Source organism: Thamnophis sirtalis, unplaced genomic scaffold (assembly GCF_051295495.1).
Source record: "Thamnophis sirtalis isolate CommonGarterSnake01/CBP01778 unplaced genomic scaffold, rThaSir2_p1.2 scaffold_2, whole genome shotgun sequence".
Classification (NCBI taxonomy): Eukaryota; Metazoa; Chordata; class Lepidosauria; order Squamata; family Natricidae; genus Thamnophis; species Thamnophis sirtalis.
Window position 1 is genome coordinate 71,016,834 of NW_028261382.1, and position 15,124 is coordinate 71,031,957.

Sequence of the window (15,124 nt, forward strand, 5' to 3'; positions counted from 1 at the left end):
CACGGTCTTCTTTAGCAAGATTGATTAAGACAGTGGTAGTCAACCTGGTCCCTACCGCCCACTAGTGGGCGTTCCAGCTTTCATGGTGTGCGGTAGGAGTTTGCTGTAACTCTGCTTTATAAATTTTATAAAGTAAAGTTACTTCCCTACCTTATAAATCAACATTACTGTGGAACCAGTGGGCGGTTAGAAAATTTTACTACTAACAGAGATACAAAAGTGGGCGGTAGGTATAAAAAGGTTGACTACCCTTGGATTAAGGTGACTGTTTTACAATAATTTCAGCAACTAAACCCTTTCCCACTTAAAACCAACTCCTAAAGTATTAGGCTTTGGTGACTTAATTCTTACAGGGTTTTTTTTTTCTGTGAACAAGTAAGGGGGAGGTTTTTAAATATGGCCTCAGCTTCTCCATGGAGTGGAGGGCAAACGGCAAGGAAGCCCAGTGCAGGAAGAACTGGGTTTTTTTTCCCAAGGTTGCTCCTTCTCTGTCTCATTTTCCAGGAGAAGTAAGGAGATTAATTATAAGCGACTAATTAAGCTGGGTTTGGATGAGCTGTTAGATGAGCCTGCAAGTGTCAATGTGCAAAAGTGTCGGTTTAATTCTTTCAGCTTGTGAATTGACCCATAAAGCTCGTGCCATAATTCTGCTAAGATGCCTGTGGACTAAAGCTGTTTGAAAGGGTGGCTTGTAAATTACTACTCGCCTGACCTGCCAAACCAAGCTTAATGCTTACAGAGTTCAAGATCACACCCAGTGAGCCATATGACTTAGTGAGCAACTACTAGTTGTATTTTAAATTGCCACTTTGTTGTTTGTATGTATGCATTATGGATGGGAGACAAATTCCTTGTATGTCTAACCACACTTGACCAATAAAGAATTCATTTTCTGAAGAAGCTTCTTGAATGAATAGCAAAATGTATTCAAAGAAAAAAACTCTCAACAAACTCCAGTTGCCTTTTGGGGAAAAAGCTTCTTTTTGAGAATCAAAACAAGGCAAACTTCTTTAAGGAAAAGAGGCTTTTCCACTTTCCTTGATCTTTTCTTTCTAATCTTTGCAATCTTATTTTTTGTGCATTTTCCACATTTAGAGAGCTGCCTTGGGCTTGTTTCTCTGGGTTTCATTTTCTGAATGGAAACCAAGTTCCAGGGTTCGTTGTTTGTCTTTGGCTTCCAAGAGTCTACATGCAAAGAATGGAAGACTTATTCCTCTTCTCTTGCATGGAGATTAAATGATGATTGCTCAGTTTCACTTGGAAGGCTCTAGCGTCACAGTCCTTTGCATCTGGGATGAAGGAATGGATGGATGGATGTTCTCCTTGTTATTGTTACTGGACACAGTGCTTCACAGGGTTACTTACATCCCCCCAACACAGCTAGGTGACTGATGACCTCTTTCCTATAGGGAAAGAGGCAAAGCTGACTGAGGAATTCTGGAAGTTGAAGTCCACCAGTCTTAAAGTGGCCAATGTTGCTTTGCTGGCTGAGGAATTCTGGGAATTGAAGTCCACAAGTCTTAAAGTGGCCAATGTTGCTTTGCTGGCTGAGGAATTCTGGGAATTGAAGTCCACAAGTCTTAAAATGGCCAAGGTTGCTTTGCTGGCTGAGGAATTCTGGGAGTTGAAGTCTAGAAGTCTTAAAATGGCCAAGGTTGTTTTGCTGGCTGAGGAATTCTGGGAGTTGAAGTCCACCAGTCTTAAAGTTGCTAAGGTTGGAGACCCCTGCTATAGAGTGTCTTGTGATTCTTAAGCTGGTGGTATTTGGCCTTCAGGTACAACACTAAAGTTACACATCATAACTTGGGCTACTCAGTTTCTTAATTCACCTTTCAGGGAGGACAAAAAGCCTTTTAGGTTGGAGCCTAGAAGAATAACGACTTGCAGAACCCCATAATTCCTCTATTTGGAGGAAAATGCTTTTTCCCCTCATTGAGGGTATATAGGGTGGCCACATCAATGAGGCAGATCACACGAGTGCGAAAACAGTGGAAGACAGGGAGGTCTTGGGTAGTGGGGCGGCTGCTTTTATGAGACTCTGAAATTTGGCTCATTTTTCAGGCCTTGGGCTGTTTGCTCTACAAACTCTGCTATTTTACTCTGCCATTTGGAGAGAGCCAAGTGGCCATTTGCGACGGCAACTTCACCATTCCTGACAACTCACGCTACACCCAGGAGATGCACTGCCTAATCAGTGAGTATCCCATTTAGAAGGCGAGCCAGTTCTGGGTTCAGGGTTTACAAGCCTCTGAGACATCGCTTGCTCTTGGTTTATTTCAAGAAACCATTATCTAATGCGGCTGGCCTCCCCTTATTAAGAGAGCCATGTTGCAGAAGCTGAAATACACCAAGTGAATGAGATGAAGAGTATGAAGCAGAGGAGAGAGGTAAGGGAAGAAGAAAGGGATGAGAGAGCGTGGGGGGGGGCAGAGGAGGAGAGAAAGGAGGAGTGGAAAGGGGAGAGAGGAGAAAACCCAAATCTGAAAGCTTCCCGGTTTTCCCCACCCAGTTAAAAGTTCAAGATCTTGCCTCCACACCCACAAGTCCATCCCATGGTCCAATCTCCCACTGCCATGCTGGCAGCTTCCACCCACCCAGTTCCAGTCAGGTGCAGAGGTGCAAAGACAAAGGATGACCTTGGCTTTCTAGAAAGAATTTTGTTATGGCTACATAGCATCTAACTTCATACAATCCCCCTTCCCATTTTCCCACAATAGAAAATGCATAATAGAATAATAGAATGTGTGGTAGGCCAAAGAGCCAAAAGAAAATATGGCTGCAGGCCTGACAGGAAGCTTCTGCTCCCTCTGTGTGGTTTTGCACCAGAGGAGCAGGAGAAGCCAGGAGAAGAGGCAACCTCTGGCTTTCAAGTCCTCATGGCCTGCTTAGCTCCCCACACCAAGGTTGAGGGCTGCCGTAGAGCAATCTAGTTGAGCCTTGATGCTGCCGTCTCCAGCTAACCCACCTTCTCTCTCTTAGGGTACATGCTGGAACCTGATCCTGACAAGAGGCCAGACATTTACCAGGTCTCTTACTTTGCATTCAAGCTGGCCAAGAGGGAATGTCCTGTCCCCAACACCCAGGTGAGTGACGTCTCCCTTCAGTAGGGCTGCCTGCCTTTCCCCCAACAATTGCAGAATGATGAAGGAAGAGGATGCCCATAAAAACAACGGAATGACTCCCTTGCCTTTCAAAGCCCCTTGCTTTGACCTTATGCAAAGGCCCATCCTATTATAGAACATAGACTCCTAGGAATGGGAAGGACCTTGTAGGTCTTCTAGTCCATCCCCCTCTTAAGGCAGGAGACCTTATAGTAGGATGTCTTGCTTGGGCAGAGGGTTGGACTAGAAGACCTCCAAGCTCCCTTCCAACTTTGTTAATCTGTTTTGTTCTGTTAAGCGTTAATGAGCAAAGGATGTTTTTTTTAATTTCCAGAATTCTCCAATTCCTGCCAAACTTCCAGAGCCTGTGAAAGCTAGCGAAGCTGCTGCTAAGAAAACCCAGCCCAAAGCTAGGTAAGCTCACCTTTGGTTTGTCTTGATGGTCATGGCCAAATCGGCCTAATGGAAGACCAGGTGTTAATATGAGGACTTGAGGGAACAAGAACTGGATTTTGCTGAAAAGGAGAACATGCAAAAATAGGGTTATCCCCAAAAGAAAGGTATTTCACTTCAGACTTCCTTTTCCTTTAGTAAAAAGCATCCCATTTTGCCATTTCTGCATTAACAATTGAGTTAATAATAAAATGTATATGCCTTTCAATAAAATTTATACGGCGGAAAATATATTAACTAGCCTGTTTTTTTTGGCACCGTAGACTAACACAGTGTTTTTCAACCACTGTGCCGTGGCACACTAGTGTGTCGTGACATAGTGTAAGGTGTGCCGTGGGAAAAACACCCTATATATAGTCAATATAGGCACAGAGTTAAATTTTTTAAACATTTTCTAATGGTGGTGTGCCTCGTGATTTTTTTCATGAAAAAAGTGTGCCTTTGCACAAAAAAGGTTGAAAAACACTGGACTAACACAGCTGTTCTCCAATAATACATCTCTTTTTTTTAAAAAAAATAGGGGAAATATATAGTATAGACATGAAATGAAGAGAGTATAGTGTTGTCCAGCCCTCCCCCACCCCAAAAAATCTACTTTTAAAATAGAAGTCTTCTTAGTATTGATGAGAATAAGATAATAGTGGCATATGGAAGGTTTTATTGGTGGGAAAAACCTGTTTTTCAGAGAGTTTAAATTGAGCATCATCTGCTTTTTAGGTAAAAGGGTACATCAAAATAAAAGTGACATCAAAGCTGACCTTTCAGTGAAAATGGGAGGAACTGAAAAAATAGCTGTGAAACCTTGGAAAGGCAGAACAGAATTTTTATAAATAAGAGGAGAGAGCTCAATAAAAAAAAAGGATCCAAATTTGATACTGGGGAAAAAAGACATTTGTTTATTATTAGATTTGTATGCCGCCCATCTCATCTAGAAGCGACATTCCAGAACAAAAGATAAAAGTAGCTGGGATTGCTGTCAATATGGACCATGAAAAACATTGCAAAAGTTTAAAAATATTTATTTATTTTATGGTTTTTATTGTATGCCACCGAGTCATATTTTGTGCGATGGGCAGACCTATAAATAGAATAAATAAAATAAATACAATGAAGATACAATGCGAAGCAGGTCAAAGCGACAAATTTAGGCCTAGATAACCTAAAATAGAGGGACGCGGTGGCTCAGTGACTAAGATAAGTATAAGTATAATCTTTATTGTCATTGTACTTAAATACAACAGAATTGGTTGATGCTAAGCTTGTCGATCAGAAAGGTCGGCAGTTCAGCGGTTCGAATCCCTGATGCCGTGTAATGGAGTGAGCTCCCATTACTTGTCCCAGCTTCTGCCATCCTAGCAGTTCAAAAGCACATTAAAAATGCAAGTAGACCACCTTTGGTGGGAAGGGAACAGCGTTCCGTGCGCCTTCGGCATTTAGTCCTGCTGGCCACATGACCACAGAGACGTCTTTAGACAGCACTGACTCTTTGAAAGGGAGATGAGCAGCGCCCCCTAGAGTCAGGAACGACTGGCAAATTTGTGAAAGGAGAACCTTTACCGTTACCTAATGTGAAATAACAAAAAGTCTTTCCCTCTTCACACTAAATAAAAAACACAGAATTTCAAGGCCGATGTTAAGGATTAAAATTCTGGTTTGGCATTCCTGTCCTTCGCCTTTTTCTAGATCAGGAGTGTCAAGCTCCGTGTTCGCTGGCAGGACGCTGTGGCAGCCAAAAATGGAGCTGGGGAGCCCGTTGTCGATGGCAAAGTGCTCGGGGCACCATAAGCATCCCTGACACTAGTGATGTCAAGGTGGCCATGCCCCCCTCCCCGAGGTCAAACACAACCCTGACACGGCCCTCAATGAAATTGAGTTTTACCCCCCTGTTCTAGATGATCCAAACCCTTCTTAGTCTGTTCTTGCTTTTCTTGAATTTTTGTCGTTGTTCGGAGGTGAATTATTTTGCCTGTTCCGTCTCCTCCCACTTACCTGGAAGCCTCCTTATTGCAGAATGTTCTCCCCTTTGAGTCTCTGCTTGGGTTGAGTGTTTGTTTCTGGGAGGTTGAGCTTCTTTCCGCTGAACGCAGCTCTTTGTGGGGTATTCCTAGAACTGGAAGGAAACCAAAGCAATGTAGAGCCATCGGGCCAAATCTGGACAAAAGTCCTTTTTATAGACGCATCCACAACAATCGCACTCCACTCCAGCAGCTGTTTCCAAGTCAACTTGGGGTGATTTGGCCTTCCCTTCCCTGCGTGTAAAAGTGCCCATTTCAAACAAGAGGCAGCTTTCAAGTGTGAACCCATCCCGTGACTTTAAAGCAAACTTGCCGACTTTTTGTGGACTTACAATTCCCTAGCCGGCATAAGAGTTGAAGGCCACAAACCCTAAAAGTTGCCAAGTTTGGAGATCCCTGATTTAAAGTGTTCCAGAGCTTCTCGATTGGACCAAAAACTACATTCTAGGAAAGGCAAACGACAGTGGAGCCCAAGGACTGTATGGGTCCTTCAGAGCCTGCTTTTGTGGCACCTCACCCACGTGGCCACTGTGGCCAAAACCAACAGCCTGGTTGCCTGCCAGTGCAAGACAGAAGAAAAACTGTTGGGTATGCTCTAAAATAATCTGAAAAATGTTTTTTAAAGGACCCCCCCCCCTAAAAACCTCTGTCCACGGCTCTCTGGAAGACAGGAGCCTTCATAGATGTGGGGCAGAATTGGGTCACGGCCAGGGGCTTGGTGACCTCTGCCTTAATGCCCAATTTAATGACTTTGGGTACCTGCTCCTCTTGGACTCTCCCTTTTCCTGATTGGCTCATAGAGACACGTATTCTAGGATCCCACGTTTCTGATTTCGGGATGGCGAGAGCCGGTATTCTGCAGTTCAGTTGAAAATTAAAGTATCGCATAAATTTGCACCCTTCTATAGCTTGTGGAGCTTCTCTTGCAAAGTTGAGGGATTGTGTGTCCCTTGCTTTTCTCCGTTGGATCCTTTGGTTCCAGAAAAGAAGGAAGCTAGTTATCTTAGGGACCCTGGCCATCTACAGCAAAGCTGGCTGAGGAATTCTGGGAGTTGAAGTCCACAAGTCTTAAAGTTGCCAAGGTTGGTGAGCCCTGATCTATACGACCAGGGGATTCTCTGGGCCCACTAAAAGCAGCCATTATTCTAACCCAGAGATGGCGAACCTTTTCAGAACCAAGTGCCTTAACCGCAATGTGTGTGCATGTGCCGGAGTACCGGAAACCCGAAGACCAGCTGGCCATCACGCGCAGCCCTGTTTTTCATGCCATTTTGGGGCCATTTTCCAGGCCATTTTTGGCCCTGAAAACAGCTCAAAAAATGCCCCGGAAAATGGCCAGAAAAACAGCCAGAAAAACGGCTGGGGTTTTGGCCATTTTGTGGGCTGTTTTCCGGCACCCTGGCTGGCTGGAGCACATCTGTGAGCCAGAAACCAGAAGAGCAGCTGGTGATGGTGCACATGACCACCAAAGGGGCTCTCTGTGCCACCTTTGCCACGCGTGCCATTGGTTCACCATCACAGTGCTATCCTCTTCTTTTGTATATCTGTCCCTGGCAGGCTGACGGATCCTATTCCTACAACAGAAACATCCATCACGCCACGCCAGAGACCCAAAGCCGGGCAAACGCAACCCAATCCAGGAATTCTGCCCATTCAACCTGCCTTGACTCCCAGGAAGAGGCCTGCGGTCCAGGCCAGCATCCAGCCACAAGGTGAGAGCCCTTATTTGTATAAGATTTATTTATGGCGGAATTTATTTGTTTCCCATCTCTTATTGAACGACTCTGGGCAGCTGGCAGCTTAAAGACGCTAAAAAAAATCATTAAAATCTTCAGACATAAAATGGCAATGTAGATAAATTAAGATCAGGTGGCAAAGATGGCAAAGGAAGGAGCTGAATACAGGTGGGTGGGAATTAGCCTTTAATGAGCTGTCCACCTCCACTGTGAAACTTCCCTGTTGGCTCTCCAGGCCCTCTAGCAAGGTCTTTAACCTCAGGAGGGTGAGAGCCAATCTCACCTTAGAGGGAGGTAAGATACAGATATAGGCTAACAGAGTTGGAAGGGGCCTTGTAGGTCATCTAGTCCAACCCTCAGCCCAAGCAGGAGACCCTACACCATTTCTGACAGATGGCAGTCCACTCTCTTCTTGAAAGCCTCCAGGGATGAAGCTCCCACAACTTCTGAAGGCAACTTCTGTTTCATGGGTTGATTGTTCTCACTGTCAGAAAGTTTCTCCTTATTTCCAAATTGAATCTCTCCTTGATCAGCTTCCATCCATGATTCCTCGTCTGGCCTTCAGGTGCTTTGGAAAATAGCTTGACCCCTTCCTCTCTGTAGCAGCCCCTCAAATATTGGAAGATGCTATCTTGTCTCCCCTGGTCCTTCTCCTCACTAGACTAGCCATGCCCAGTTCCTGCAACCATTCTTCGGATGTTTTAGCCTCCAGTCCTCTAATCATCCTGGTTGCTCTTCTCTGCACTCTTCCTAGAGACTCAACATCTTTTTTATAGTGTGGTGACTAAAACTGGATGCAGTACTTTAATGTGGTCTTACTAGAGCTTTATAGCAGCATTCCAGTATTTCAGGGGTTGCCACAAAGAAGAGGGGGTCAATTTATTCTCCAAAGCACCTGAGGGCAGGACAAGAAACAACGGATAGAAACTAATCAAGGAGAGAAGCAACCTGGAACTAAGGAGAAACTTCTAACTGATTCCTTTGTAACTAGTTTTCCATCCCACAAGAAAGCATGAAGCTTGCAGCAAAAAGAATTGTGGCAAAAACTCCTTGTGATTGGGAAAGCCAATTTCACTTGTGTTATTCCAGATTGTAATTGTGTATGATCCTCAGAATTAAAAAAAAAAATATTCTGGAAAAAAAGAAAGGAAGGGCCTCACCTGTGCTGCATTTAACCTTCTGCCTGTCCTGTTCTCTGCTTGCAGCTCCAGCTCCTCTGGCGGCTGGCCAGTCTCCCCTTCCTGCAGCCATTCCTCAGCCAAATTCTCTGCCTCAACCGACCCAGCCCAAGGCCACTAGTGCTGCCCAGCCGGTGGCTGCTGCGGCTACAGCACAAGCCCAGCTCCCTTCAGCCCAGGCCACGCCGCAGCACCAGCTCTTCCTCAAGCAGCCGCAGCCGCCGGCCACGGCTCTCTTTTACCAGCAGCCCCCGCAAATGACACCCCTGCAGGTACAACAGGTAAGGCTGGGAAGTTCCAGCTTTTTTTGCCAACTGTGTCCGTCTCCCTGTTGGCGTGAGAGTTGAGGTGGCAAAAGCAGAGCTGACGGGTTGGTTCGCAGAACCAAAGCTTGGGACAGTCCTTGCCTAATTTAGCGACCATTCACAGTTACAGCAGTGACAAAAAAGCGTAACTCGTTGCCCAAATCCTGTTCATGACGTTCGTAAGTCTTGCCAAGCAAAAGAAGGCTGAAATAAGATGCATAATAAGCATGGGTGAGGTTTAACTTAGCAATGACTTTGCTTAAATATCCTAAAAGGTGCTTTTTTTTTCAAGAGACAACTTTCTGGTTTTTCTTTGAAGACGTTTCACTTCTCATCCAAGAAGCTTCTTCAGCTGTGATCCCAATTGTAGTGGCTAAAAGAGAACTGACTTTATATCGTTATGGGGAGGGTCATCCAAGCCCATAGAGCAAGGGTCTCCAACCGTGGCAACTTTGAACCTGGAGGACTTCAACTCCTAGACATCCCCAGCCAGCTTTGCTGGGTGTTGAATTCTGGGTGTCCTCCAGGCTTAAAGTTGCCAGGGTTTGAGACCCCTGCCATAGAGTGTCTTTGTGGGGGTTAATCCTGGTGCCCCATCGGTTTCAGTTGGTCCAGGAAAACCAAAATCACGTCTGCTTTAATCCTCCAAGTCTTTACTTGGGTTTATTCTACTATCCTTTTGTGAATGAGGAAGTGGAAGAGAAGAATAACTTGTCAAACCAGAGCAAAGTGAGCTGGGAAGGGCATTGGATTTGGGGTTTAATCCTGCTTGCAGTCTCCATGACAGGTAGCCATCTGATGTACCGTATTTTTCAACGTATAAGATGCACCTTTCCCCCCCAAAAAAGAGGGCGAAAATCTGGGTGCGTCTTATACACTGAATACAGCATTTTTAGCCTACCGAAACCCCACCACCTTTGCAAAAATGGCCATGCAGAGGGTTTGGGAGGCTTGCAAAGTGCTCCTGGGGGCTTGGGAGGGCAAAATATGAACTGCATTTGCTCATTTTTGCCCCCAGCCCCCAGGAGCACTCTACAAGCCACCCAAAGCCTTTGCATGCCCCCCCCCCCCCCATTTTTTGTTGCAAAAAACGAGGCCTGCAGAGGATTTGGGAGGCCTGCAGAATGCAAAAACTTTTTGTTTATTTATTTACCTCTTCAAAATGGTGCATCTCATATTCTGGTGCATCTGCCCAGTTAGCCCCCTCTCCCCTTCCTCTCTCAAGCTCTGCTGCGACCCTCAGTTAGATGTTGGCGATTGCCCGTGGGCTCATTTTGGACTGAGTTGTCCATGCAGGAAGGTGGGTGGATGGGGAGAACCTGTCACGTCGCTCCACTTTACTTCGCCGGCAGGCAGTGACGAAGGCTTTGCTTTCTGCTCCTAGGCCAGGATACCACAGGCTGCCCCGACGTCCGGAAAGCCGCAATTCCCGGTGGTGCAGCAGGGAGCAGTGGCTGCCACGCCGCCGCCACCACAGCTGTTGGCCCAGCAAGCCGCCATCCAAGCCAAGATTGTTGCTGGGCAGCAGAAGCCCCCCGCACAGGTCCTGCAGCAACCGCAGGTGCCACCTTCAGTTGCGCCAGCAGTGCCCAGCCAGGAACACCCGGTAAGGAACAGGTAGATCTCCATGCCCTGCACCATCCACTCCTGCGTGAGACCAACCCCACGGGCAACGTGGAGCTCAGGGTCTACGCCATAAAGAATAAAGGCAAGTTGAAGAAATCTAGTCCCGTTTGGCGTGTTGTCTGAGTGCAGCCAGCAGATCTTTGACTGGGCATTGTCTGAGGGTATCCAGCAACTCTTTCGTACAGGGGTCTCCAAACTTGGCCACTTTAAGACTTGTGGACTTCAACTCTCAGAATTCCTCAGCCAGCTTTGCTGGGAGTTGAAGTCCACAAGTCTTAAAATGGCCAGGCTTGGAAATCCCTGCTTTAGTATATACAGATTAACAGAGTTGGAAGGGACCTTGTAGATCATCTAGTCCAACCCCTGCCCAAGCAGGGGATCCTACACCATTTCTGACAGATGGAAGCCCGGTCTTTTATTGAAAGCTTCCAGTGATGAAATTCCTACAACTTCTGAAGGCGACGTCTCTTCCATGGGTGGATTGTCTCCTTATTTCCAGGTTGAATCTCTCCTTGGTCAGTTTCCATCTATTGTTCCTTGTCTGACCTTGGGAAAATAGCTTGACCCCCCTCCTCTCTGTGGCAGCCCCTCAAATATTGGAAGATGCTCTCCTGTTTCCCCTGGTCTTTCTCTTCACTAGACTAGCCAGGCCCAGTTCCTGCAACTGTTCTTCATATGTTTTTGCCTCCAGTCCCCTCATCATCCTGGTTGCTCTTCTCTGCACTCTTTCTAGAGTCTCAACATATTTTTTTTATAGTTTGGTGACCAAAACTGGTCAAAACTAGTAGCTTGAACTGGAACTAGATTCTGCTGGTGGACCAACCGGTTCTGTTCTGGAAGTAGCAATGTGAACCGATCTGCAAAATCCAAGGCGAAAGGCTACTCCAGGTAGTAAACCTGTGGAACCGTTATGCAAAAGGCACTAATAACTGTGCTTTTGGTAGCGCTGTGACTCGTGTTTGTGGAGAGCAGAAGGAGTGGCCTTGAAGGGCTGTGGGAAGGTCTGTTGCTGATACAGGGAGTCCTTGACTTATAACCATTCATTTAGTGACAGTTCAAAGTTACAACAGCACGGAAGAAGTGACTTGCAGCTTGTCCTTGCACTAAGCATGGTCAGCCATCCCTGTAGTCCCATGATCAAAATTTGGGCACTTGGCAATTAGCATGTATTTATGACGGCTGTCCCGGGGTCCTGGGATTGCTTTTTGTGACCTTCTGCCAAGGCCAGATTCACTTAATAACCTTGTTGTTAACAACTGCACGTGATTCGCTTAACCACCATAGCAACAACAACAAAAAAGTAATATTAGGTGTCACTCACTTAACAATTGCCTTGCTTAACAACAGAAATTCTGGGCTTAATTGCTGTTGTAAGTCAAGGACCATCTGTATAATCATGAGAGAAATGCGGCTTAAGCCTGTTCCAAGAAAATAACTTGGGAAAACAATTCTGCTTCCTAGTTCCCATGAAGGAGGGAAGAGGAAGCACACGGGGCCTTATACATTTCTGCTAATAGAGGTTTTACCAAAAAAAAGTGATCCTGATCTCTTTGGTTTGCTCTACTTTACAAAGCTGGTGCCAGGTTTCCAAGAAATGCCCTACTTGATTCATGAGACTTGGATGAAACTTCAAAGGAAAATTACTGTATTTTTCGGAGTATAAGACACACCTTTTCCCCTCAAAAAAGAGACTGAAAATCTGTGTGCGTCTTATACACTGAATACAGTATTGCTGGACTCCTGAAACCCCACCCCTTCACCAAAACGGCTGTGCATAGCCTGTAGAAGGCTTCAGAGAGCTCCTGGGACTGGGAGGGCAGAAATGAGTGAAAAACGGGCCATTTTTGCTCAATTTTGCCTAGCCCCAGGAGTACTCTATAAACCCCCTAAAGGCTATACATGCAATTTCCTTGACAAAAATGGCCATTTTTTGCCCATTTTGCCCCCCCAGGAGCACTCTGCAAGCCCCCTAAAGGCTATTCATGCCTTTTTTTTGGGGGGGGGGAAAGGGTGCGTTTTTGCAAAAAACGGGACATTTTGGGGAGGTTTGCAGAGTGCAAAAACTTTTTTTTAATTTGTCTCTTCAAAACTTGGTGCATCTTCTACTCAGGTGCATCTTATACTCTGAAAAATATGGTAGTCATTTATTAGGAGCATTTATTGCAGTCAGATCTAAGCTATGTTGAATTATAGCTGAATTTTACCCCTGTTCCTTCCCGCCCCTCAGTCTGTGTCATAAATCACATTTCCCCAATGAGGTGTACCCCTCCCAAGCCTGCTGCAGTAATCTGAGCTGAAAGTATGTGTGGAATGCACTCCCCCTCCTCCTCTCACCATGACAACTTTGGGAATTGACAGCTGGCATGTTTCAGACAGATTGTCTGTAGGAACCATGCAGCCTCCTTGGGTGGAGAGGATTCCGGTCAATTGACCAGTGCAAATGATGGTTCTTTTTCTTTCCTTTTTTTAATGTCGTCTGTGGGAGGATATGTGAGCATAGAGTTCGGTGTAGATTTACTACTGGAGTAAATTGAGACAGCGAGGTGCCTCTTTAGATTACAAGCACTGCAGGGATTTCCACATCTGGAATACAGACTCCCATCAGTGCCTACCATTGAGTGTGAATCGTTGGAGAACCAGGCTCAGATTGACCCACAACCACAAGGTCCAATAAAGGTCAGCTATAACTCAAACAAAGCTTAGATCTGACTGTCTGTCAGGTTTCCTAAAAATGCCCTAATTGATTCATGAATGAGTCAAGTTTCAGTACAAAACTAGTTATTTATTAGGAGCACCATAGATCAGATCTAAGCTTTGTTTGAACTATAGCTGAACTTTACCCCTGTTCCTTCCCTCCCCTCAGTCTGTGTCATAAATCACATTCCCCAATGAGGTGCACCCCTCCCAAGCCTGCTGCAGTAATCTGAGAGCCCAACTTCAGCCGGCAGTATGCCTGGAATGCGCTGCCCCCCTTCTCCTGCTATGGCAACATTGGGAGTTGACATTCAGTAGATGAGATCTCATTTTGATGGGCAACCTGGAGGAAAAGCAGATATAGAGTTATCAAGATAAATATTACAGTTCTGCCAGTCTGTGATGACTGCAGCCAAATCATTCATGTATCTGCCTCATAATTGGCATAAGTTCTGACCTCATAGCATTAATACTCTTAAATACTTTATTGTTATTTGACCGATCATTGACTGCTGAACTGACCCTGCTTTGTGCTGGGAGTGGATGAAGCCTCTCCTGCATAAGGCAGCCTTTCTTCCCTCGCTTGGCTTCCTTTCAGCCTGCTGGGCCAAGGCAGATGGGAGAGCAGCTCTGGTGTTTGTTTTGGCCTCCCTTCCATGCCTGGAGGAGACCTTCCTTTAGCAGAGCCGGCAGGGGCTGGGATGGCCATGTGGGTGGGATGGTTTGCAAAATTCCAAATTACTGAAAAAAGAATTTGGAAGAAGTTGATTCCATATTTGGAATGAAGAGCTTAAGTTAGCTCTGTTTCAGTTGGCCTCCTTGGCCTTTACTTTGCATTGCATGGCTGTATAAACGTTCATTTTGTGGGCAGTGCCCTGCTTGGGCATAGGAGAGCTTGGCTTTGGGGAGCAAATGCCAAGGAAAACAGGAAACAGAAGACCCCTTGGCCTCCCAGAACAATGGGGTGGACAAGTAGTTGTGTTTGGAGAAGACAACAAGCTATACATTCAACAATAGGCAACCACCCATTAGCCTAGCGTGTGATATGGACCAACCTCGCATGGCCAGTTTATGCCTCTGTGAACCTTGAAACTTTGATTGTGTTTATTCTGAGATGCAAATAGAATAGGGGTGAAATCCTCCCAGTTCCGCCTGGTTCAGCCAAACCGGCAGGGACAATTGGCAACGGTTTTCCAAACCGATGGCAGAAATCCCTGGTGGCCCCGTCAACGGCCACCAGCTTGCCCGATCAACACTTACCTCTTCTGGCTGCTTGACGCACGCGCCCACCCAATCTGAACGTTTCTCTCTCCATTTACAGCAGAGCTGCTGCAGCCTGTCCCTTTAAGGTAGACCCAAGGAGGAAGGTGGGCAGGAGGGCATGAAGCTCTGCTGTGAATGGTGGGAGAAACATTTGGATTCTCTCTGCTACAGAATTCAACGTTAAATGCAGCAGAGAGAATCCAAACATTTTTTCCTCCATTCACAGCAGAGCTCTGCAGCCTGTCCTTTAAGATAGACCCCGGGAAGGAGGGGCGGGGGAACGACGACCATAAAGGGAGCAGCAGCTCTGCTGTGAATGGAAGGAAAAACATTAAAGAATAGATTCTCTCTGCCACAGCATTCACTATGCTCATGCATACATTTTTTGGTGGTGGTGTCATGTGACTGAGTGGGTGTGGCCATGAATGACATCGAGTTGGCCATGCCCACTCAGTCCCAAGAAAATCCCTCCACCAAGCCATACCCACCGAACCGATAGAGAAAAAAATTAAATGTCACCACTGAAATGGAGAGTGGTGTGTTTCAGTCCAAGGAGAAGTCCTTGAGATGCGGCCAATCATCCCTTCAATTGGAATTGGATGTGAAGTCCTTGGTTTTCTCCCCAGATTCTCTTCTTTGCAAATCACAGGGGGTCCATGTCGCTCAGAGGTGGCTGACTTGAGGTCCCAGCACCACATGGATTCCTCGGGTCCCTTTTCCTGCAACTAGTGTCCCCTCTGAACAGTGAAAAAT

At 46.0% G+C, this 15,124-nt stretch overlaps 1 protein-coding gene across 11 annotated transcripts in view; it reads left to right on the forward strand.

The window, feature by feature from the left end:
- AAK1 (AP2 associated kinase 1) overlaps positions 1-15,124 on the forward strand; it is an 84,340-nt gene that overhangs the window by 29,398 nt on the left and 39,818 nt on the right. For all 11 annotated transcript variants that reach the window (XM_087706036.1, XM_087706037.1, XM_087706034.1 and 8 more), the window contains exons 8-13: positions 2,062-2,194; positions 2,980-3,083; positions 3,436-3,515; positions 7,127-7,281; positions 8,511-8,764; positions 10,173-10,394. In XM_087706036.1, coding sequence (XP_087562162.1) covers positions 2,062-2,194; positions 2,980-3,083; positions 3,436-3,515; positions 7,127-7,281; positions 8,511-8,764; positions 10,173-10,394 — 948 coding nt within the window. The remainder of the gene's footprint in view (positions 1-2,061; positions 2,195-2,979; positions 3,084-3,435; positions 3,516-7,126; positions 7,282-8,510; positions 8,765-10,172; positions 10,395-15,124) is intronic.